Source organism: Saccopteryx leptura, chromosome 2 (genome assembly GCF_036850995.1).
Source record: "Saccopteryx leptura isolate mSacLep1 chromosome 2, mSacLep1_pri_phased_curated, whole genome shotgun sequence".
Lineage (NCBI taxonomy): Eukaryota > Metazoa > Chordata > Mammalia > Chiroptera > Emballonuridae > Saccopteryx > Saccopteryx leptura.
The window spans coordinates 105,794,649-105,820,471 of record NC_089504.1 but is presented as its reverse complement, the minus strand read 5'-3'; the positions used below and the strand labels follow the sequence as shown (position 1 = coordinate 105,820,471).

The window sequence follows — 25,823 nt, the reverse complement described above, 5'->3', positions numbered from 1 at the left end:
GGATACGTCATTCATCTGGAATGGAAAATGACCAATAAATTCTTTTTAAAAGGATACATAATTTAATTAAGTTAAAAAAAAAGCATACCTTCTTGACTTAATAAAAATTATTGTGATTAAAAAACTATGTAATTTGAGAGATAATCATTTTTTCTCTGTAGACAGCATTTTTAAGAAGGTCTGTGATCTGGAAGTAGGGTCCTTTCCCGAGACCAGATACATGGCCCCAGGACCATTTGATGGCCTATAAGTGATGCTTGATTAGGGATCATATACAATGTCCAATGTTCACAAAATATCTGAGATTCTAAATTTTAAGAAATGTATAGATTCCCAGATTTGAGAAATGTTTAATCAAAGTGCATATGCACTTAATTATATATCTATAAACTTGAACATCATAACTTTATTGTCCGTTTAGTCTTCATAAATTTTTTATTTTATTTGCAAACAATTTTTAGGTCTTACTTTCTCACTTCCCATGTATCCAGAATATGTACAATGGTTGCTGGGAAATGATAGCCAATGGTGAACTATGTGTGTGGCTTCTTGTCAAATGATTTCAAAAGCAAAATTGTAACCTTTTCCTTTTTCAGGAAATGTTCTAGTATATATGGTGTATTGCTATATTTTATTTTATTTTATTGTATAATGGGTGAGGTCACTAATAATAAGAATGACCTGGGTGCTGGTTGGTTGGCTCAGTGGTAGAGTTATAGCCTGGCATATGGACATCAAGGGTTTGATTCCCGGTCAGGGGACATGCAGGAGAAGCAATCACCTGGTTCTTTACCCTTCCCACAGCCATAGCTTTTTTGGAGCAAGTTGGCCCCAGGTGCTGAGGATGGCTCCATGGCCTCCACCTCAGATGCTAAAATAGCTCGGTTGTTGAGCAACAGAGCAACAGACCCAGATAGGCAGTGCATCACTTATCTGGGTGGATCCCAGTCAGGGCACATGTGTGAGTCTGTCACTCTGCCTCCCTGCTTCTCACTTAAGAAAAATTAAAAACCGAAAGAAAGAAAGAAAGAAAGAAAGAAAGAAAGAAAGAAAGAAAGAAAGAAAGAAAGAAAGAAAGAAAGAAAGAAAGAAAAGAGAAAACAGAATGATTTGGTTCATGAGGGGCTCAAAATGGAGCTGGCATCAAAAGCTATCGCTGGATTGTTCTGCATAATAATTAAGCAAAATAGTCTTTGAAAGGGCAATATTTTCACTAGATAACTCAGTTTCAGAGCCTTGTCCCAGAGATCAGAGGTTGTGGGTTTGAACTCGGTCAGGGCACATACAAAAATACATCGACGTTCTTCTCTTTCTCTTCTCTCCTTCCTTCTCTCTTTCTAAAATTAATAAATAATTTTTTTTTAAAAAAGAGCAGTATTTCCTAATCCCATGTATGTTCACTAATTATATTTACAGTGATTATAAAGAATAAAAGGGAAAATCTGTATGAAATATTTTGAATATATGGGCTCAAGATGTGTTAAAATAAATCAAGAAAAATAATAGACTTTATCGTTTTAATCCCAAATTTCTTTGCTTTATGTAAATACAGCTATAGCTTCTCATTTTACTGCAAAATTTGTTGTAAACATTATAAATCACATTGAAAATGATCTCTGGCATTCCTTTAAAATTTAAAGCTATAGTCATATTTCCATGCTTTAGAAGATAATAAATTTAATAATGCATTTCATTGTATTAAGATGACTCATCTCCCAATCAGCAAAGTGATATGTAGTCATTTTGAGAAAAGCTCTTGATCCACTTTCGTTTTTCAAAATCGTTTTTAAGGCTCTCTAGAAATCCCAGCCTTGCTCTCCTGGGGATTCCTTAACGAGGAGGTAGGCATTTTAGTGATTTCTAAACTCCTGTGGACTTTAGGTTGTAATAAACATGAATCCCGCAGTTTTCATAGATCACTTGCATTCTTAAGGTGAACCTTTCTAGTAGAAAATTCCTTTGATTTTTAAATTTACTCCAGGCAGTTAATTTAGTGGGGAAGTTATAATATCTGAATTGCTATGAATACAAAATTCTCATGAATTTTCAAAGGTGCTCCTGCCATTACATCCAGAACTCCAAGTTGGAGAAATAAAACCATGAGCCAATAATTTCCAGTCAACACAGAGCAGGGCATGAAAGGAAAATGCAACTATTATTGCCTTCCTCACTAGCGTGGTGCTCACCGGTATTAAAGCCTTCGGTCTGGCTCTGCCTCTGTCGTGGGCATACGCTTCTCTGACAGGCCCAGTGCCTGCTCCAGGACGTGCAGTACGTGTGCTCTGTTGTCTGGTGGCCTGTGCCCTCAGCAGTGATGAGGTGTGGAGCTGTATTGCTTTGTCCGAGTGCCTTTATTCTGGTGCCTGCCAATATCTCAGCCTCCAAATACTGACTGACCTCTTGGCCCTTAGTGATGTTTATGTACATCTTCACAGCTTAGAAGAGTGATTCAGTCATGGTGTTTCAGTCTTGGGAAAGAATCTTTTAAAGCCTAACAACACTATCACGTGGGCAGTGTGACAGACATTAACCTCATTTTAGACATGGGAGTGCAGATATCATTAGTAGTTATACAGTTAACACTCATGTGTATTACCTTTTCATTTGTCTGCCCAGAGAGAAATTATGGCCTAGTTAGTTTCTTCTGGGGAGATAAAAGAGTAGTTTCATAGGAAAAGCTCAAGTCAAGCCTAATAACACCATAAGAAATAGAGGGAGTGCAAAGCTGGGAATCTACCTTTAAGTTTGTCTAGGGAACAGGAGTATATCGGTTTACTTCTGCTGCCATAGGGGTTCCTGACGGAGTGGTGACTATAGGCTATATTTTACTTGGCAGTGACAGCATCTAGGGTTTATATTTCAGGTGGGTCAGTAATGTGTTACCTTTATGATGATGGATGTTCTGCATTCTCCTTCCTTAGCTGTTTAAGGGTTTCTCTGCATGAGACCTCCCCCTCATCTCTCTCTCTCTCTCTCTCTCTCTCTCTCTCTCTCTCTCTCACACACACACACACACACACACACACACACATCATTGCTGCCTTAGTTGTTCCTCTTCCCCCTTAAGATTGGTCTCTTTGAAAAAGACAGACAGGGGCACAAAGAAAACAAGATAGAAGGTGACAGAGGACAATCTGACTTTGGGTGGTGGGTATGCAACATAATTGAATGACAAGATAACCTGGACTTGTTATCTTTGAATATATGTATCCTGATTTATTGATGTCACCCCATTAAAAAAATAAAATTATTAAAAAAAAAAAGAAAAGAAAAAGACAGACACTTAGTGCCATTTCCAACAGGTCCATACCTTGGCTAATGATAAAAAAATTTTTTCCCAGAGCTCCATGTAAGTAGTGTTTAACCATCCGCTCTGAAACTTGCCTGACAAACATCTTAAATACTTACATTTGCCATTATGTCATTAAAATGATGGAATAGACATAATTCATGACAGTCTTGCTCCCTATCTATTTTTTAAAGAATACTTGTTTCTTTTAGTGCACAATGTTGCAAAGATCTTCTTGGTTGTGAAGCCAGAATTTATATCAGTGTGCCATCAATGTCTAATACAGTGAGGGAGGAATACCAAGTACCTAACAAATATTCATTGGATGAAAAAATAAATGCATAAATGAATGAATGAATAAACAAATGAATAAATAAATGAATAAAACAATTGAATAATTTCTCTGCTGTTTTCTTCTCTAACTTTCATGTTTTCATTTTCTCTCCACTGGCTACTTCTAATGAAATCTTTGTCATCCTAAATTAGCCTGCCTCTCTGCATTAAACTACTGATTTATAGCTCTTCTTCCAGTCACAAATAAATTTTTTAAAGTATAGTCTAACCTTACTACGTCCACTTACTTGCTGTTTACTCCTTAGTCACTCCAGTTATTGCCTGCCTCACTCTATTAAAATGGAAATCCTGAGGATACTAAAAATATTTTCATTATTGAGTTTCATGACCTCTGTTGAATTGAAACCTGTATGGTTTTATTAACCAATGTCACCCCAATAAAATAAAAAGGACCGTTTTATAGAATTGTGTAACTGAAACTTATATAATTTTATTAACCAATGTCACCCTTATAAAAACCAACAAACAGACATTTGTACTTCTTTTGACCTTTTGAACATTCAATCAGTATTAAAACTGCCCTGTGGCTCTCAGGATATGATTTTTCTTAGTTATCATACATCACTGATTTTTATTTTACTTATGCTCAATGGTCTTCTTTTTTTGGTCCTTATTTCACACTACTGTTTGACCTTGGATTTCTTCTTATTCTGCACTCTCTTCCTGGATCCTACCTTTGGTACATTATTCTTAATTTCCAAGTTCTTAGCTATATAGAACCTTGCGCAGACCTTTCTCACAGGAGAGGTGGTGTGAAAATCCATACTGTTCCTGTTCTTCAGAAAATGTGTGTTGATATTTAATGTTTGGTGCCACGGCCAAGAAACCTGTGACCGGAAAGCATATTTGTTCTGAAGGATGGCTAGCTGTCCTTTTAAGCCTCTACATTTTTATTAATTATAAGAATATATTTTATTAGTTACCAATTTTTAGTACCATATTTTTCTCAGGAAACAAGAGAAAACACAGATTATCAGGTATCTTCTTTGAAGAATAGGGATTGCAATTGTATCCAACTTCTGGGAAGTCTAAAATATTTCTTTTCTTGGCAGTAATGCTCATACTGGAAAATATGAAACTCTTGGTCTCATGTATACTCAGTGAATTAGGTCCATACTAAACCACCAGGAAACTCAGATGATGTTCAACAAGTACTAATCATTTGCATAATTATTGCCAACGCTTGAGTATCTCTATTTACTGTGAGGAGGCAGTGTGTGGATGCTGGTGGACCAGAATCTTGAATTGGGGGTAGATACGATGAAAGAGAGGCTTGTTTCACAATGTGTTTTTCAGTGTGCATAAGTATGTTATGTGTTGAAGGATTTGGATCAGAATGTCTGCGTGTGAGACATCAGGTCTGACTAAAGAGCAGCAGCTCTCATTAAACCTGACGTGTGCATTCTAACTTGTCTCATACCACCCTACTCTCTGTTGTCCGCAGTCTAGGCTGAATGTCAGTTACCATTCATTATCACATTTACCTTTTGTTTTTCTTATTGTAAGGAAATATTTTCTTGTACCCATGTATCTGTTAAAAAAAAGAATGTTACCATGAGAGACAGAAAGGACTAAATAGATATGATATATATACTTTTGGGGCACAACTGAACATTGTTTCTCATTTAATGTACAAGCGGAATGCATCTCCATCACATTTATTGTTGTTGTTTATGTATAGTTGGCTTCATCATTGATGCTATTTCATTTGGTACATTATTGGATTTTGATTTGTCACATCTTCATAGTGTCTTTTTCACTTCTTTATCCTTAACATCCTGTAAATGTTGCTAATAAATTTAAAATGATTTTTAGTGGTTTCTATATTCTATTTTGTTTTCATTTTTAATTGAACTTATTGGGGTGACATTGGTCAATAAAATTACATTGGTTTTAGGTGGACTGTTCCACAGTACACCATCTATACACACTAACCACCCCCAGTTTCCTTCCACCATTTATCTCCCCCTGCTCCTATTTTAGTTTAATGTTTAATAACCAGTGATTTTACACTAGTTTGTAAAATGTTAACAATTAAGCTAATGAAGTAAAATTATTTACGTGGTAATTTAGAAGGATTAGCATAACGAGGTCCGTTAACCGGACGTGAGGGGATTCCCTGCTTCATCCTGCTGCCTCCTCACGGGTTTCTTGATGAACAGTCATAGTATCAAAGGCAACAGCACTAACAAGACAGCTTCTCTATAGCTACCTTATTTTTTTTATTTAACTGATTACAAATTGCTTTCACATATATTTTATATAACTACATGAGGTCCAGAAATACAAATGTAGCATTTTTCTTTCATCTCAAAATATTACAAAAAAGAGGTCGAACAAGGGAGGACCTACTGGGAGGTTGGACATGGTGGAAATAGGCAATTGCAGCTGGGCTGCCGATCCTGCTTGCACCTGATCTCATTTTCTGCCTGACAGAACATGAGAATACAATTCCCTGCTTCCCCAGGCTAACACTGGGTGGAGGGTGCATGAAGTTGCCTCCTGCAAGCAATGGCCACGTCTACTTAACTTTCAATTTTCTCAGCATCAGCCCTGTGAAGTCACCGCTTCACTTAACATTTTTGCTGTGTGAGTACAGGAGGATAGGTTTTGAAAACCCATAAGTAGTGTTACAGTATCTAAACTTCCAAACTACAAGGCATCTAAAAAGTTTCTGTATCCAGCAAACAGATGGATGATTATTTTTGTTACGTGACACTTTCTAGAGGGAACCAATATAAGATTTCTTTGTTCATTTATTTATTTTTTATAGATGATAGATAGATAGATAGATAGATGATAGATAGATAGATAGATAGATGATAGATAGATGATAGATAGATGATAGATAGATAGATAGATAGATAGATAGATAGATAGATAGATAGATAGATAGATAGATGATAGATAGTTATGGAGCCCTTGCCATGTGTATAACACCTGTTTGGTAATATGGAGGAAAGAAGGAAATCTGAGAGGAAGCTGGAAAGAAGAGGTGTTTGCCACCTTCTATCTTGCTCAGAAAAGTAAGAAATCACCTGGGTCTTTATGGTCATGAAGAGGGAGCAGTGAGAGGGAACTCTCAGAGTGGGGCGGTTTCTTGTTGTGTTGATAAGGTTGTCATGGGATGTTTAATTATAGCATTCAATTACACAGGGACAGGGAATTGGTACCTTGATACTTTTTTAAAAAATGAATTTATTTGCTTATAGTAGAAGAAAATTTATCTTAAATAACACAGTGATGCATTTTGGTTTATTTTTTGCACAGATTTTTTTGAAACATTTCTACTCATAACTATTTGAAGGCCAAATGTGTGCCTTGTGTGCCCTTTCCAGAGACTACAGTCACCCCTCAGTGATTCTGCTATGTAAGGAGAGGTCAACTAATGCGGCTTTGGTCAGACATGACCTACCCAGAAGATTTAGGGGTTGTAATTAATTACAGGTTTTGAATTGTAATTATCTATTACTCTGGAAAGTTATTAATTCTAATCAACCTGCCTTTATTACCACATTAATAATTCTAACTTCTATGTTTTAATATAAGGTTGCCATTACCACCGGGAGCTTTTTCAGGACTCTGGAAGAATCAGGAAGCATTCAAGCATTTATACTTTGAAAAATTTCCTGTAAGAACTTTATTATACCTTTTTTTAAACCTTCTTATATACTTCTTTATAGTTCTTGGCTAAGCAATTCAGTTAAGCAATTTGCTCCTAAAAGTATTGATCACAAAGCAACTTTTAAATGTTATCTGGACCAGTTTCCAGATTTCAGGGATTATAATGCCCAAACCACACAAATAAGTTATTTTTATATTTATGTTTATTAGTCTCTGGACATAAAATTTCTCAGTTTGTTTTAGAAGCTCTTCCTGGAATTTAATAGGCCTCAGTATCAGAAACATTTTCATGAAGGTAAAATGTTTTGGGGCTTTCTATAGTATTTCTTCCACTGGACTCTGTCACAGACTGAGAGAACCTGGACAGAAATGTACATTTTCAGTAAGGCCGCTTTACTGACTCTACCCCTGGTTATGTGAGCAAAGTTCACTGGTTTGTCAGAAGTTGTATTTTCCCATACCTTTACCTGTTTTTGACATAATTTCCTAGGTGGTCTCTGAGACTTTTTATTTTAAAGTCGCATTTTAAAATACGGATGCAGAATAGACAGTGTTCTCAGCACCCATTGCCCCAGTCACCTGGATAACAAAAAGTGTCTCCCTGTCTTCTGTTTTATTAGTTACCTGTCCTCTTGTGCCATGGTTATGTGTTTTGTGTTTATACCAGAACTTCATTGATAATACACATCAGGGTCTCACAATCCTCTTTCTGCTATCTTTCCCCTTCTGGGTCTTTCCTTAAGAGATACCTGGTCCTCATTTTGTACTAGGTAGACAGAATGATCAGAACTTCCTTAAAAAGAAAAAATGAGTCCAAGTATTTGGCATTCTATCTTTTTTATTTCTGAGTGAAGGACGGCTAATCTGATCAACTAGACAAATGACAAGAATTAAATAGCTTCCTTTAGAAAGAGATCTCATACTTAAAACGACCTCAGCAGCCAAGATTAAACATGCCACTGAGGGACAGTGGCAGGGACGCTTTGTCAGTGTAGGTGACTTCAGTCAGCCAATCTGTCTGCCTGCTGGACCACAGTGAAGTCATCAAAATACTGGTATAATTCATTCCAACCTGACAATGGCAAGTAGTAATATGTGCAGGTGGTTTTAACATGATCACTTTTAACATGGGAAAGCTTCTTCAGTGTTCCTGTTTATGTGTAACCCATAGGTAGTGAATCGGTCCTTTGTCTTATTACCCTGACTTCAAAACTCTCATCTAAGGGGTTAATAATAGCACAGAAGGGTTGGGTTGAGTAACTTGACCCCAGCTTCTAAGTAACAGCGCTAACATTTGAACCCATGTAATCTGGCTTGGGAATCCATGCTCTTGAACTAATTCTACAGATTGTCTCTCTAACAGTAATTGCAGTAGTAATTGCAATGAGTTCAAATTATTGAGGGATCATGATGTGCTGTATCTGCCCTCTTTATGTAAACCACCTCCTTTATTCTTTACAAAAACCTAAATTGTTACCCCATTTAATAGATTTGCATACTGCCCTGACCAGATAGCTCTGTTAGTTAGAGCCTCATCCTGAAGTGCAGAGGTTGCCGGCTTGGTCCCTGGTCCCAGCATATACAAGGACAGGTCAATGCTCCTGTCTCTCTCACTCCCTACCTTTCTCAGCAGGGTCAATAAAAAGAGTAGACGAGTATGCTGAGTATCAGAAAGGGTAGAAACACAACTAATGCCTCATTGGGATTGGGATTTGTCCCAAAGCCCGTGCTTACAAACATAGGTATCAAGATAACTCAGAAGCATTAGGGAAATAATATTTTTTTCTTTCTACTTATTCTTCTTGAGATGTCATTCCATTGTGACTTCTGGACCAGTGAGGATATGCTGCTCCTTTGGGTTGATTAAAAATTTAATTTCATACTTACTGCTTACTGTTTTACTGAAGCTGGAGTTCAATCAAAATCCATGTTAATAAACTATGCTCGAGTTTGTAATTATTCACAGAAAGCTTTAAAGCTTTTAAATATTAAAACAATTAGAGAAGTAATCTACCAAAGAATTACTTTGAATACCAAAGTATATTGGAAATATTGAATTCTTATTTTTAATTTAAAATAAAAGAAATTAGGCTCATAAACTTTACAACTTCAAGTTCAAACATTTAACTCGAACATATCTTAGAACATTTTAATTTATGCCAGGTTATTAGAGGAGCAAACAGTTTCTAGTAAGTTTTTTAAATTGTAAGTAATTTAATTTCATAGGCTACTTATGAAAAAGTCAAATGCATACAGTAAATTGATTTCTATGACATTTTATATTTTACCAATCTTAAAAATAATTATGTCATCTAATAGTACATGTTAATTAGACCTTATTTATTCTTATTTTCAGGGATATTATGATACCATGGATGCTGGTTACATGGATGAAGAAGGCTATTTGTATGTTATGTCTCGAGTTGATGACGTGATAAATGTTGCAGGTCACAGGATATCTGCAGGTGCTATTGAAGAGGTATTGATGAATGCTGGTCTTCTAAATAATCTTTAGGCACAGAGCTCAGATGAAGTCAATATTGAGATTAAGTCATTTGACCTGGAAAATCAGCCCACTGTTCATTGGAAGCAGAGGACCTTTCTCACCTCACTTCCTCTCCTGTGGATTTTCATGTTCTCCATCCACTTCTCCATTCCTGTCTCAGAATTCCTGTACAGAATTCTAAGCATGCACATATTTTTGTTATGTGTGGGACAGTCTGTATACATTTGCTTCTTGATATTTGCTGATTGTGTCCAGCTTCCTGATGTGCTCCTGCGTGATATCCACACTTGCATATAGTTTTTAAATTTGAACATTTTATTGTACTCTTAAATCCCGAGAATTTTCTGCCAGTATAAGTACTATAAGTTACACAAAATTCCCAGAAGAGTTTTTTAAAAACATATTTAATTTTCACCTTTATATAGAGTAAATCCACTTTTTAAAATTTTTTTTATTTTATTTTATTTTTAGTGAGAGAGAGAGAGAGAGAGAGAGAGAGAGAGAAAGAGAGAAGAGAGAGACAGGGACAGGCAGGAAGAGAGAGAGATGAAAAGCAATTCTTTGTTGTGGCACCTTAGTTATTCATTGATTGCTTTCTTAATATGTGCCTTGACTAGGAGGCTCCAGCCAACCTAAGACCCCTTGCTCAAGCCAGCGATGTTGGGCTCTAAGCCAGCGACCATAGGGTCATGTCTATGATCCCACGCTCAAGCCAGCGACTCTGCACTCAAGCTGGTTAGCCTGCACTCAAGCTGGATGAGTGATCTTAGGGTTTTGAACCTGGGTCCTCAGCATCCCAGACCAACACTCTATCCACTGTGTAACCACCTGGTCAAGCAAATGCACTCATTTTTGTACAATACTGAGTTTCTTACTTGCATAGATTCTTGTAACCATCATCACAGAAAGGATCCAGAAAAATTTTCACACGTTAGAGAATTTCCTCATTCTGACCCTTTCTATCCCTGACCCTTGGTAACCACTGAGCTTTCTCTGTTCTTATGCCTCCTCTGGAATGTCATATAATGAAATAATACAGTATGTAACTTTTTGAAACTGGGTTATTTTTTAGGAAAATACATTTGAGGTCCATCTAAGTAGTAGATCATAGACCTTTCATACTGCTGTGCAGTGTTCCGTTGTGTGGGTGGGCTAAGTGGTTTATGTGTCAATTCACCCATGAAAGGATATTTGGGTTGATTCTAGTTGAAGCCGATTATAAATAATGCTGGTATATATATTTAAGTACAAGTATTTTGGTTTAAAAGTACTTTTTATTTCTCTACAATCTACATTTGCTGGGTTATATGGTGTTTGTTTAGGTTTATAAGAAACTACTAAACGATTTTCTAGAGTGGCCATGCTATTTTATATTCCTGCCAGTTCTATTTCTTCCCATCCTCATAAGCACTTGAAATAGTCATTATTTTTATTTTCACCATTTCAATAGATATACATATCTATCATTGTGCTTTGAATTTCCTTGGCTGTAATAACTAATATGTTGGACATCTTTTCATATACTTATTTGCAATACATATATCTTTTTTCATGAAATATCTGTTCAAACTTTCAGTTCATTTTTAAAATATTAGATTATTTTTTTTATTGTTTAATTTTGAGAGTTCTTTAAATATTCTGGATACAAGTCCTTTGTCTGATAGATGTGGAAATTTATCTTCCAGTCTATAACTGGTCTTTTTTTTTTCTTTTTTCTTTTTTTCTTTTTTTTTTGTTTTTTGTTTGTTTGTTTTTTTTGTTCAGTGAGAGTACTGGAGGCAGAGATAGAATCCCACATGTTCCCAACCAGCATCTACCTGGCAAGCTCATTATGGAGTGATGCTCTGCTCATCTGAGGCATTGCTCTGTTGCTCAGCAACCAAGCTCTTCTTAGTGCCTGAGGCAGAGTCCATGGAGCCATCCTCAGTACCCAGGGCCAACTCACTCTAATTGAGCCATGGCTGCCAGAGGAGAAGAGAGAGAGATAGAGAGAAATGAGAGGGGGAGGAGTGAAGAAGCAGATGGGTGCTTCTCCTGTGTGCTCTGACCAGGAATTGAAGCTGGGACATCCACATGAAGAGCTGATACTCTACCACTGAGCCAACTGGCCTGGGCCAGTTTTTTATTCTATTAAAACTGTTCTTAGCAGAGCAGAAGTGGTTTTTATATTGATATCGTCAAATTCACCAACTGTTTTCTTTTATAGATTATGATTTTGGTGTTATATCTGAGAATTATTTCATAACCCAATGTCATAAATATTTTCTCCTTTATTTTCATACCTAAGAGTTGTATAGTTTTACTTTTTACATTTAGTTTTATTGGTATAAAATTTATATTAGTTTACATTTATGTTTTTGGTGTTTATTTGTATGGAAGATTTTTTTTTTTTTAATAATGATGACAGTTATTCCAGGCATCATTTGTTTCAAAGACTGGCCTTTCCTCATTGAACTGCCTTTGCACCTTTGTTAAAGGCAGCTGACAATATTTGAGTGAGTCTGTTTTTAGAGTAACTCTTCTGTTTCATTGATCTATATGTTTATCTTAGTCATCAATACTTTTCTGTCTTGTTACTGTAGCTTTATAGAATGTCTTAAAGTTGAATAGTGTCCACGTTTTCTCTTTTTTTTCACAAATGCTTTAGGTATTCTGTTTACTTTCTTTTTTGTTGTTGTTGTATATTTTAGAATGAGCTTTCAATTGTTAAGATTATTCCTGTATTTTGGTTTAGATTATGTTAAATCTATATAGATTAATTTGGGGAAATGTTATGTAAATTATACCGAATCTTCCCATCCATGAACTTTGTATGTTTCTATTTATTTAGATGTGTTTGATATATTTATTAAAATGTTTTATACTTTTTAGATTACAGATTCTGATCATATTTTGTTAGAGTTATACCTAAGTATTTAATATTTTTAACTATTATAACTAGATTTAATTCGAGGAGCTTCCAGTTTTTCATAGTTAGTTGATAGAAATACTATTATTATAAACTGATATGTATCCTGTGATCTTAATAAATTCTTATTACTTCTAGGTTTTTTTTATTCGCTATTTATTTTGGTAGAGTCCTTGAGATTTCCTGTGTAGACAATAATGTTTGTAAATAAAGATAGTTTTAGTGTGTCCTTTCTAATCAGAATTTTTTTTCCTTGCCTTCTTGAAATGGATAGTATGATAGCAAATAAAAGTGGGGAAAGCATATATTCTTGTTTTGTTCATTAACTTAGGGTAAAATAATTTAGTATCTTCACATTACAAATGATGTAACGGATAGGTTTTTATCTATATCGATGACCTTTATCAAATGAGGAAGTTTCCTTCTATTACTGAATTAAAAAAAAAATTGACAGAATGTTGAATTTTGTTAAATGCTTTTTATATCTCTATTGATATGATTATGTGGCTTTTATTTTTAACCCTTTGAGTAGTGACTTTTTTTCATGCTTGCTGAACCCTGGGAGTGAGTTATTTTCAGAAAATGAAATTAGTTCCAGTTACAGTTTTATTAACTTTAAATCATGTTTGTTTAATAACCAATTTATAGAAACAAGAAGAACATACATTTGCCTTTTTTTAATGTTGCCTGACACATATACAGTTGTACTCTGGATGGTCAGGAGGCACGAGGATGTACATGAACGTTAGTACTACTCAAAGGGTTTAAACCTGTTAGCATGGTGAATTACAACGATCAATTTCCAGCTATTGAACCAGCCTTTCATTGCTAGGATAAACATCACTTGGTTGCAATATGTCATTGCTTTTATATATTGATATATTTTTTAATTAGAGTAAATTTCCTTGTTCTAGGTACAAGTTCTTTGTCTTATATGAGATGTGCAAATATTTTCTTCCAACTGGTGACCAGTCTTTTTATTCCATTAAAAATATTCTTAGCAGAGCAAAAGTATTTTTATATTGATATAGTTTAAGTCACCTAATGATTTCTTCTATAGATTATGATGATTTTGGTGTTGTATCTAAGGATTATTTCCTGAAGTCTGATTTGTATGATAGTCATATAACAATTTCATCTTTTATGGATAAGATTTGAATCCTTTATCTTTTTCCATTCTTTCATCTTTAATCTATCTGGATCATTATGCTTCCTGTGGATTTCCCATAAATAGGAAATAGTTGGGTCTAGTTTTTGTCTTTACCCAATCTGGTAATCTTTTATTTTTAAACTGGTGTTTTTTAGATTATTTTTGATATATTTATATTTGTGTCTACTGATTTGTTAGGTTTTTCTTTTTGCCTATTCTCTTCTTCATTCCCCCATATTACCTTTTCTCGCTTTTTTAAAGTCACTTGGTTCTTTTTATAACTTCTGTTTTTTTTCTGGGAAATTTTATTTTTATTTTTTCTCAAAGAGTATGGACCATGAATTAATTTTATCAAAAATGTGTAAAAATGTGCTCTGGGTAAGAAACAGATTTATTAACCACATGTATCATCACCTTCTTACCCCAGGTCTTATTCCTAGGTGGCCCGTGAGAGCCAATGGGAAATTTCCCTCCCATCAGTAGCCAGACACTGTAGAGGAGAAATAAGGAAAAGGATTTTTCTCTGCTTGTTAAGAGGAAAGAAACAGCTATCTTTCACCCCTCCTGGCAGAGTCTCCTTGGAAACCTGATGGCCTCAATTCAAACTTCAGCTCTTTGATATGTAAATAAAATATCTCCAGGAGCCCCATAACCCCATGTGTTCAATTTTTACAACCTAGAAGTGTTTCCAAGGACTGAGGCTTCATCTTTTTGACATGGAAAGACCTGGGAAGATAGTGAGCCCGTCTCTGGGCACCATGGGAATTTAATCTAGGGATCTACACTGGGCTGTAATCGTTTGGCCCTACCAGGGAAACTAGAAAGTTTTAGTATCCTTTTAGATCAGAGCAATTAACTAGACAAATAGCTTTATCTCTATTTCTCATTGTATTTGAAAATTATCAGGAGGCTGAGGCTTGTATTACGGGAGAAATTGAGGAAAGTTTTATCCCCACACAGCTGTAGCCACATATATAGCTACATGGAAATATTTGTCTGGTAATTCTAGTATTTGGGTCATTTGTTTGGCATCTGTTGGTTGTCATTTTCTTAGGAGGTATTTAGTTTATCCTCATTTTTAAAAACAGGTCCAATCATTTTAGATTTTACCCTGGATATTTTCAATATTAAATTATGAGATTCTGGATTCTGTGTAAACCATTTGGATTTGTGTTCATATGATTTTTTTTATTTTTATTTTAACAGGTGGTCAACTCAGTTAAGACAAGACCACATCTCTTTACACACCTCTGTGGGTGGTGGTTTTCCAAGCCTTAGCACTGCTATTCTTGCTCACTTCATGGGTATCTCTCCCAAAGGTCACTATGGAGCTCTAGTTAAGTGTTTAGAATCTTCTCTGTGCTGATTCTTTTACTGAACTAAAGGGTTTGTTTGCCTGTGTGCATCAAAGCCCATTCAAATGTGAATAGGACTTTGCAGCCAAGAAAGTAGGGTTTATTTTTAAGGAAATAGTGCCACACCCAGAGACCCAATGAGCTCATGCTCATAGACCTGGCTCCCTGAAGACTTCTGGGGAATGGATACTATAGGGGAATTTCATGAATCATGGTTACTAAGGGAGTTAGGTCATGATCAGGGTCATGGTCTCTACTGTTTGGTCAGTGCTGGGGTAGGGGGTAGTAGATCATTGCATCTGGTCCTGTACTGATGTCAGCTATGGTGTATCTTCATCTGGTTTTGCAAGGATGTGGTCAGTGGGATCATTCTTTTCTGGGTCCAGAGCTGAAACACCACTAAGGCTTCAGTGTTATCTTTAGTTTGATTGAAACTGTGTGGTCAATAGAACTGAGACTTTGTTCCCAAGATTGTTAATGTAGACAAGGGTGTCATTGTCCTGAGGGCTTAATGATTAAAGAAGTGCTCCTTGCAAGGGAGAACGGGGCAGGTGAATCAGGGAGCTAGATGAGGCCAGTTTGAGTCAACTAGAAAGAATGGAGAAAAGGTCATATAAAAGAAATGAAGCCTGACCTGTACTGGCGCAGTGGACAAAGTCTTGACCTGGAATGCTAAGATCGCCAGTTCAAAACTCTGGGCTTGCCAGGTCAAGGCACAAATGGGAGTTGATGCTTCCTGTTCCTTCCCCCCTTCTCTCTCTCTTCTCTCTAAAATGGATAAATAACTTTAAAAAAATTAAAGAAATGAAGTTTCTATGCATTTACAGTTCTGGTTGGATTAATACATATACAAATTCAGGGTAAGGTCAGACCTTCACACAAAAATTTAAAGTATCCCTTTTTCTAGCTATTGCCTTTCCAAGACCTATTGCTCAGTTTTTGATTCCCAAGGCTCCCTTTCTGCTCTTCTGAGAAGAGAGCTCGGGTCTAAGTGTAGGTAGGGCTTGGTCTACCTACACGGTGTCCCTGGAGAGAGAAAGGGACTCTCTCTCCTTGCTGGCACTCACCTGGTATAGGACAAGGCAAGTCAATAGGGACCTACTCTCAGGGACTGAAGGGCTGCTGGTGGGGAGGGCAGGTGGCACTGAATATTTTCAGGCTCTCTTGGGGTAGCACATGGAGAGTCCACAAGATTGCTGCAGCTGTTTAGAGAGGAAGAGAGGCTCTGCTTCTTTGCTGGTGTTCATCTGGAGTAGGGAGGATAAAAACAAAATGACTGTTTCCCAGCTCCTCTGCTTCCTTTTCCTGGACCTCTGACTAGAAACAGTATGCAGGATTGGGGCTTTTCTGTCTGTATCCATTGGCAGTCTCACATTTTGGGTGACTCTAGCACCCAGACCACAATACATTGCAGGCAAAACCAAGCAACAAACAAACTATAACAACAACAAAAATTTTAAATCTCCAAACCAACCAAGTAACCAACAAACAAAACATGGGACTCACTGTCCTGTTGTTTCTCATGTTCTGATAGTCCTGATAGAATCTTCTAACCTATAATTTAGCACAGACTGTTTTCATTGCAATTAGTAGCAGTGACAAGGTGGAATGTGTTTATTCTGTCTTTCTTTAGAACCAAACTCATGACAGTTTAAACAGAGTGGGGCAAACTGCAGTTTAAATGAAAGCAAATATTTAAGGTAGTGTGATTAAAAATGCAGTGGCTAAAGCTTTGTCCCAGAGTGCCAAGGTTGCCAGATTTGTGCCCAGGGTCACCAGCTTGATCCTAAAGGTGCTGGCTGGAGGCCCAATCAGGGCTCAACCCCACTGGTTTGAGACCTGGTCAGTGCACAAATGAGAAGCAATCAGTGGCACAACTGAGTTGATGCTTCTCTTTCTCTTTCAAAAAAAAAGTGCAATGGAATTGAAGTATGTGAAATCCAAGGTTAGTTCCCTTCTTCTGATGAAAAGAATGGCACCTTATTTGAAGGAAGTACTTATCTTCAGCATAAATTTAGCGGATTTTTTTTAAAAGCGACAATGAGATATTATTTGAGTAAAAGGAAAGACTTTCATAAAATGTTTTGGAATATGTGACCTTTATGTGCAGTCATAATGTTATCTTGTTTTTAACTGACTCTGGATTTTGTGATAATCTGAAATTGAAATTTCCGCTTCATGTGTTTTAGTGTGTTGGCGAAAGGTGATTCTGGTTGCATGAACTTTTAATTTCTTGCTTGTAGATTACATCTAATATTTACTCGCATTTCTGGTGGACTCAGCTAATCAAAATATGGATATTACATATGCATGGACCTTAATATCAGTCAAAATCCTTTGTTCTGTCTTCTACTTATAGAATAAAAAGGGAAGCATCAGCCTATTTAAATATATATTGTACTTCACTATGTTTCTACCAACATTCTTATCACAATATGGAGCAGCAGAGTGAGGTAAGCAAAAGGTAGGCAGTTAAAATAACAAAATTGAAAACCTGAGCCAGAATCAATGGCATTTTACAGGGATTTTTTAGTGAAGTATTGGAGTACATACAGCACAACACAAGACACCTCTCAGGCCTGATCTGTGGTGGAGCAGTGGTTAAAGTGTCGACCTAGAACACTGAGGTTGCCAGTTCAAAACCCTGGGCTTGCCTGGTCAAGGCACATATGGGAGTTGATGCTTCCTGCTCCTCCCCCCTTCTCTCTCTCCCTCTCACTCTCTCTCCCTCTCTGCCCTCTGTAAAATGAATAAATAAAAAAACAAAGACACCTCTCAGCCTTCCAACCTTCATATGAATTAAATGCTTAACTCCTGCATATTTATGTCTAATAAGACAATTAGTATCTCAGTTCATATCAGATTTGTCTTTTCTGTATTGGAATCTATTAGAAAGAGTTGTAATCTCATATGCTTGATTGGCATTCCTCATCCTCTAGCACAATTGCTTAACAAAGTGATAATTCTATGGATGTGAATTGTTTATATTGATGCCATCACTAGCTTCTACTAAAGTGCCCAAACCTTGCTTGATGTTTAAATGCTTTTTCAGGATTCTTAATGGTGAATGCTATATTTCAGTTTGACTTTTTAAAATAAGACTTGAGGGTCTTAATCTGTTCAAAGTCTCATTTGTAGAAATTGAAAGTAGATGTAATGTTGCTTCGTATATTGTGAAAATGTCTGTGCTTTTTCAGTTTCTCAGAGTAAAACTTGACAAGGATATTACCTTTCATAAGACTTAATTAAACAGATATTCTATTAAAATTACTACATCAAAGACATTTTATGAAACCTATGCTATTTTCTATTCTCATCATGAGAAAATAGAGTCTTAGAATAGCTTTTATAAATTTAAGAGGACATTATCCTTGCAGATTTCAACACATGTGAGGGCTGTCTGTAACTGTTAAGTAATAATTATATCTATTTTAACAGTTGGTTAATCTTTAAAAGCTTGGCATCTAGCTAGACATTTGAGATATTTGGTGGGAGCTCAAGGAATTCTTTAGGAAATTGGATCTGAAATCTGCTAGTTCATGTCTTCTGAGTCAAAATTACTAGGAGTCAATGTGATCCTTCATGCTTGTCTCTCTCTTCCAATTAGAGGCAGACCTTTCATGCATAGACACATCTCCAGGGAATAAATTGGGCTTCCTGTTTTATTTATTACTCTGGTAGTTTTCAGTTTCAGTGTGTTAAATAATCCTAGTAGTATCTTTGGGAACTTGGAAATCTGGTGTTAAAATACTACATTTAAAGTTCAAGGCAGTATTCATATATCATTTGCCCTTTGAAGGTTGTTTTGACCAATATGTCATTGTTTGTTTCCAAGTTAGCTATTTTGTTCACTATTTTGGGCATGGTTTCTTCAAAACTGAATGTATTTCTGTAAACTGCATATTCAACAAAGATGCTGTGCAAATTCAGTTTTACTCAGCATGAACTAATTTCTGGATTTAAAAAGTTGTGAAGTAGCTGACTATTTTCCTTAGCACATCAATGTGACTACTGATGGTGTGGAATCTGCCAGCTTCCTGGATGAATCCAATGTCAGAGGAAATGAAAAAACATTCCTCTTCTTCATCAGCTCCTTACATCTTATGAGGGTGTTTGATTCAAAGTATGCTTTCTTAAATCAAAATACTGAAAAAACAAAATTGAAAAGCCTGTGTAAGTAGCCCACTGAAGGCATGACCTTTTAAACTCACTAAAATTTACCCAAGAGTGGCAGTACACCAGTAACAACGAATGCCAGACATTTATCAGACCCGTTACCATAACCTTTATATGCACATTTTTGGTGAGACAATTAGTTTAAATTTTATCTTTTGGGGGGGGAGGGGCAGGGATTATTTGCCTGTTAACCGCAGATGCTTCATAGAATGTATATGGAATAAATGCATGAACGTGGCTTTTGAGTGTTTCTCCCCACCAGCCATTTAGCTGGCTTCTGCTGCGCAGGTGACCCCAAGGCATATTTTGATGCTTTCTTTTTTAAAGATTCAGATGTTAAAATCATAATTGGCCTGCCAGTATTGTTGGCAGGGCCAACGTAGAAGGCTGCCTCCCTTCTTTTATGGTATCTTTTTAATGACGACAGATTGATACACTATTTTATCCACCATAATAATGAACTGCATTTACAGATGACATGAAGTTGTGGAAAGAGATTGTTTCTCATAGATTTTTGAGAATTTATGCACAGTTGGCAGAAATAGAAAACGTTAATATTCTAGGGAACTGTGTTGTGTATGACTTCTGATTTTAAAATACTTCTGCATTTAGAGAAAACTGGTCACCACTTTCCCACCCACTTCTAAAAACACTGAGACTGAGGATAGAAACCCGTGACATTAAAATAACAAGGTGGGAAGAAAATAACAAGGTGAAAGGATGGCAAACCAGAAGCTTTGATGTTTAATTTCGTTAAAATTGCAGCCATGTTGGTTAGGTGACAGAATACCTGGATGCTTGACTTCTTTTTTTACGGTGATTTGAACTGCTTTCTTGGCAAATTAAAAACTCAAGCATAGAGGCTTACGGCACCAGTGAACACTTAATAAATGTGTTTGGTTTTTTTTGGTGGTTTTTTTTTTTGACAGTTACAAATCTGGTTAGACAGGTAAAAGAGTTTTTCTGTACTCATTAAAATGGGAATAGGTAATCAAAATTACAGGGCTGAGCTGACCCCATTCTACCATATTTTTCGCTCCATAAAATGCAGTATTTTGATTTAAGGAGGAAAATAAGAAAAAAAAAATTCTGTTCCAAATGGTGTGTTAAAATATTTAATAAAATACCATATTTTTTTTTGCTCCATAAGATGCACAGGCATTTCCCCCTCCACTTCTGGGGGGGGGGGAAAGTGCGTCTTCTGGAGCGAAAAATACAGTATATGTATCTCATCTGGTAGAGACAAAGTATTCTCTCCCATGAACTGTTGACTGCTGTACCAACTACCAAAACAAAATCTCTGGCAGTAAAATCTGTTTCTACCCTGATTTATCAATGTCACCCCATTAAAATTAATTTAAAAAAAAATCTGTTTCTACTTTCAATGCACGGACCTAAAGAGTAAGTAAGACTTCAACAAGTAGGAAAGCTGTTGGAAGCATTCTGAGAGTTTAGACTGAGGTAGTGGGGAACGTGGTGTTGCATGGTTAGTGCAGCGTGTGTTTTGCAGAAGGTATTTAGCCAGTGTCAGTTAATAGAAAGAGGCTGTGGACTTCTTTAACTTAACAATGAAGTTAATAAAACATACAGTACAAAAATTATTTATTTAACACATCCTAGCCTCAGTACTGTAGAAGTTGAAACCTAAGTGGATGAGAACCTTTACAATTCAGTAGTTTAAAGTGGATGCAAGCAACAGGGTAAAGGAGAAATTGATTTGTATGTTTACTAAGGAATACGTGTGGTTGCACCCTGGGTCTGTACCAAACATTCTAGCAGGTCATTGAGTTTTCCAGGAGTTCTGAGGAGAGAAAGTTTGTTTTCAACTTGTCTTAACCACAAGAAAAAAAGTTTCTTCCAGGCCAGTTTGGGACTCAAAAATGAAATATCCCAGACATTGATTCTTTTCCTACTTGCCTGGTCAAGCTACTTTATGTTCATTTGTTTAATTGTGAGAAGGGCATGTGTGTTTCAGATTATTGTCAACAAGAAAATGACATTGCTCCATGAAATGTGGTTTCATACCCATCACAGCAGTTTGTGGGTGAATTTGCAGCTTTAGGAGTTGCTTTCAGAATCCTATTTCCAAACACTTTCACCTACAAAACATGTAAATACTGGTCCTTAGAGAATGGTTGCAGAAAGCCCAACCTAGTTTGGAGTTAGGGATCTGAGCTTGCCTGCAGGTTTGAAGCCGCTGCCTTAGGGTACTTGCCGCCAAGGTTTCTTGGCTAAAGTCAGGAAGGGGAGAAGTGGATGAAGGGCTTCTAACTATGCTCGGTGTTTCCTAACTCCTTCCAGTGGTTTAACCTCAACAAGCAAGTGAAATGGAAATTTGAAAAAAACGTACAAGAAAGAAAATCCCCCATTTCCTGGGGTCTGTATATGATTTGAATGATTGAGGAAAAAGACTTGAGTTGGGATGACCGTGGAAGATGATGCTGTAGGAAGTACCTAAGCCTTCGTTTTCTCTCTCCATTCTCTTTTCTCAATGGAAAGCTGATGTGTGAGGACTCCTTTCAGAACCTCTCTCATTTGATCCTCCTCACCTATCCTGGGTTTGGTTTTTTTTTTGAACTCTGAGTTGTGTGTTCCCTCAAAAGATGGTGGAGACAAAACAAACCTCCTCTCCCTTCAATCAGAAGACACTCATGGTTGACCAGCTCTGCAGGGTCATGTGTTGTTATTTTCCTCTCTGGTTGGTGCCATTTGCTGTACAGCAGGCATGAAGGCAACAATTATTATGGGGTATGGTGGCTAATTGTGGTCATTCCTCGCAGAATCCACCATCTCCCATTATTAGAATGCTTTGAACTCGCTGGAGAATCTGCCCATTCTGGGGCAGCCATCTGTATTTTTTTTTTTAAATCATCAGGGTCCTAGTTACTCATTCATGTTTGCCTGATACTAAAGCAGGCCTCTTAGAGGAGCAGATGGTGGCTGAGGGAGAGGGTGGTGCCTTTTTAATCTCATTTACCTGCTGATTCTTCTTTGTGTAGCTATTAGCTGTTGGAGGTCGTTATGGCTCTCGCTCTTTCCTTCCCATTACTTTCTCCCTAACCTCATGCGTGGCCGCAGCTTTTGCTCGCATCTGTACCTCAGTGGCACTCAAGGACACGGCTCCAGATCGAGGCTCGCCTCAGCTCCAGTGGCTCTGACTAGGAAGTTTCAAGAGCACTTCAATAAAACATCGCCAAGACTTATGACATGATTTCTTCTCTCAAGCCTAGCCCTCACTAGCATTTTCTTGCTTAGAAAATGACATCACTATCCATGTAGCTGCTCAAATCAAATACACAGAGTCTTCTCAACCCTCTGCCTTCTTCATGCACCATATCCAATTATCACCACATTGTATCCACTTTACTTTTAAGGAAACTCTGGAATCTTCACTCCTACTACCATATTCTTAGCCTACTATAGTAGCCTCTCAGGTGGTATCACTGCCCAAACTATGGTACTGTCTCTTAGTACCCCTCTATTTATTCTCCATGATAAAACAAGTTTGTGTTTTTCAAATTCTACTCTGATGTGAAAGAAGCCAATTTGAAAAGACTACATACTGTATTATTCCAACAACATGACATGGAAAGGAACTTTGGAGACAGTAAAAAAAAAAGAAAAAAAAAAGAAACATTGGTTGCCAAGGGTTAGTGGGAGTGAGGGGTGCATAGGCAGAGATTTTTAGGGCAGTGAAGCAGTTCTGTAATATACTAATATATGTCATAAAACACACAGAATAAACAACACCAAGAGTGAACTCTAAAGTAAACTGTGGACGAGGCTGATCGTGACGTGTTGATGTTGGTTCATCAGTGATACCACCGTGTATATATACCACTGTGGTGAGGGATTTTGATGGGGAAGGCTGTTCGTTTACAGGGGCAGGAGGTGTCTGTACTTACGCTCAATTTTCTACAAACCCCAAACTACTCCATAAAAATAAAGTTGGCTTTAAAAATCCATCCAATCTTGCATCTCTTCTTCAACTCCTGAAGGTGCTTTAGTGCCTGCCCAGTGCTGCTCCCGGAGCAGCTGGAAGTCCTTTGCATGGCTGTCTTTGCCTCCGCTGCTATGTTTCCTCTGTAGTTCCCACTCTGGCTTTTGCTTTCCAGCCACACTGGTTCCTTTCAGGTGTGAATGTATACGCACCATTCCTCCACACGGCTCCCCCCTCTTTGCCTACTCAATGTCTGCTGATCATCTACACCTGAGCTTATTGTCATTTCCTAAGGGAAGGTGTCTCTGAACTCCATAGCCTTCTGCCAAGTTGCTTACCCTTGCTCTGCATTGCATATAAAAACTCTAGTTATTTCCCCAAAGCCCTTACCACTTTTCTGTTTAGACATTTATAGTAATTAAATATTTATGATTGTTAATATTCCTCTCCCATTTTCAACTATCAGCACCATTGAGACCATGCTTTGCCTATTTTTGCTCACCATTGAGCCCAGCGTGATGGTTGGAACACAAGAAATGTTTAGTGACTATTTGTTGAATGAATGACTAGAGGAAAGAGTAAGAACTACCAAATGAACTATCGGTATATTGCGCACTGTTTTCTCTATCCATTAGCGAGTTGTACTCGTTGAAATATGTATTGCAGGCCTTGGCCGGGTAGCTCAGTTAGAGCATCATCCCAATATGCCAAGGTTGCCGTTTTGATCCCTGGTCAGGACACAGACACAAATCAACCAATGAATGCATAAATAAGTGGAACAAGGAATAGGTGATTCTTTCTCTTCCTCTCTATCTCTAAAAATAATAATAATAGAAAAAGAAATATGTATTATTTTCTCAGAAAATGATTTTTTGGATATTCATTTTAAAAAGTCCCATCACAGCTAAAATGGTTTTCTAAACTTTAAGCTTCTGTGTTTCTTGTGGTTACACTGCAGGTTCCTGTGATTCCATATAGGCATCTGCTTCATCCTTTAAGATATTTTGAGTTTAGGGTGAGCAATAGGAAAACGGTGTCCCAATGAGGGGCTTGCCTGAAGTCAGGGCTCCACTCCAAGTTCAGTCTCTTGTTTTGGAAAGTCCTACCTGGTTAGGTGGTCACTCAAGAGATGAAGTGCTCTATTCTGTCCTTAGTTAACAGATGCAAACATAAAATCACTACGTATCTAGTCAAGGGGCAGTAACAGACTCTGTTGGGAGGCGTGCTCATGGTGGTCAGCGCTCTGCTGGGAGGCGTGCTCGTGGTGGTCAGCGCTGAAGCCCAGTCAACACAAGCCCGTCTATTTTCGGAAGCCTGTCCCATTTGTCTATAGGTCATATCCGTTGCATATTTTCCCTGACTTCTTTAATAATCAATTGAGTTGAGGAAACAATCCCCTTACTTTCCAGGTAAGCTAAGTAATGTGTGTTAATTACTGTCAGCCTTTAGTGAATCACTACCGGGGGGACTTAACCATTCCCCCGGGAGTAATGCAATGGATTGTGGGTTAGTAATTTTCACACAGGCAGCTATGGGTTTCCGAGCTCTCTGACATGTACGGGTACTTATTTTCCCAATTGAAGTAACACACACACACACTCTCTCTCTCTCTCTGAATGAATGCTTTTTCTAATTGCAGTCCGTCCTTTCCCACGGCACTGTGGCTGACTGCGCTGTTGTTGGCAAGGAAGACCCTTTGAAAGGTCATGTCCCGTTAGCCCTCTGCGTGTTGAGAAAAGGTGAGAGAGCTTTGTCCTCCCTGACTGTCAGGACCCTGAATGATTAACTAAGGTTCATTCATTACTCACCATCCGAACTTTCTCCCTAGGTATAAATACAACCGAGGAACAAGTTCTGGAAGAAATTGTGAAACACGTTAGACAGAGCATTGGCCCTGTGGCTGCTTTTCGAAATGCGGTTTTTGTCAAACAATTACCCAAAACTAGATCTGGCAAAATTCCCCGGTCAGCTCTGTCTGCCCTTGTCAATGGCAAGCCTTATAAGGTAAATTATCAAGGATGTTGACACTGGGTTCTGAAATGGTTTTTCCTCTTTCCTTTGGCATCGGCAAAGCTCTTAAAAATAGTTCTCAAGCATGAGTTGTAAAATATACATGATAGCCCTTTTTTAAATGTTAAATGAGGAATTGCATAGCCACGCTCTCTGTGGGAATGAGTTTTGGAGAAACACAGATGAACTAAAACCATGTGCTTTGAGAATACAAGAATCAGTGGGTGAAAATATTTTTACTGTTAGTGAACATGTCAGGTAAATTTAAAAAAAACAAAACTTGGCCTGACCTGTGGTGGCGCAGTGGATAAAGCGTCGACCTGGAAATGCTGAGGTCGCCAGTTCGAAACCCTGGGCTTGCCTGGTCAAGGCACATATGGGAGTTGATGCTTCCAGCTCCTCCCTCCTTCTCTCTCTCTGTCTCTCTCTCCTCTCTCTCCCTGTCTCTCTCTTCTCTAAAAATGAATAAATAAAATAAAATAAAATAACTTGTGGAAACTCAATCTTATTG

The 25,823-nt window shown here is 37.4% G+C and overlaps 1 protein-coding gene across 1 annotated transcript in view; it reads left to right on the top strand.

The window, feature by feature from the left end:
* Positions 1-25,823, top strand: part of ACSS3 (acyl-CoA synthetase short chain family member 3) — a 168,198-nt gene that overhangs the window by 139,674 nt on the left and 2,701 nt on the right. The window contains exons 12-15 of the mRNA XM_066368483.1: positions 7,193-7,274; positions 9,624-9,746; positions 24,942-25,041; positions 25,131-25,306. Of these exons, the coding sequence (XP_066224580.1) occupies positions 7,193-7,274; positions 9,624-9,746; positions 24,942-25,041; positions 25,131-25,306 (481 nt within the window). The remainder of the gene's footprint in view (positions 1-7,192; positions 7,275-9,623; positions 9,747-24,941; positions 25,042-25,130; positions 25,307-25,823) is intronic.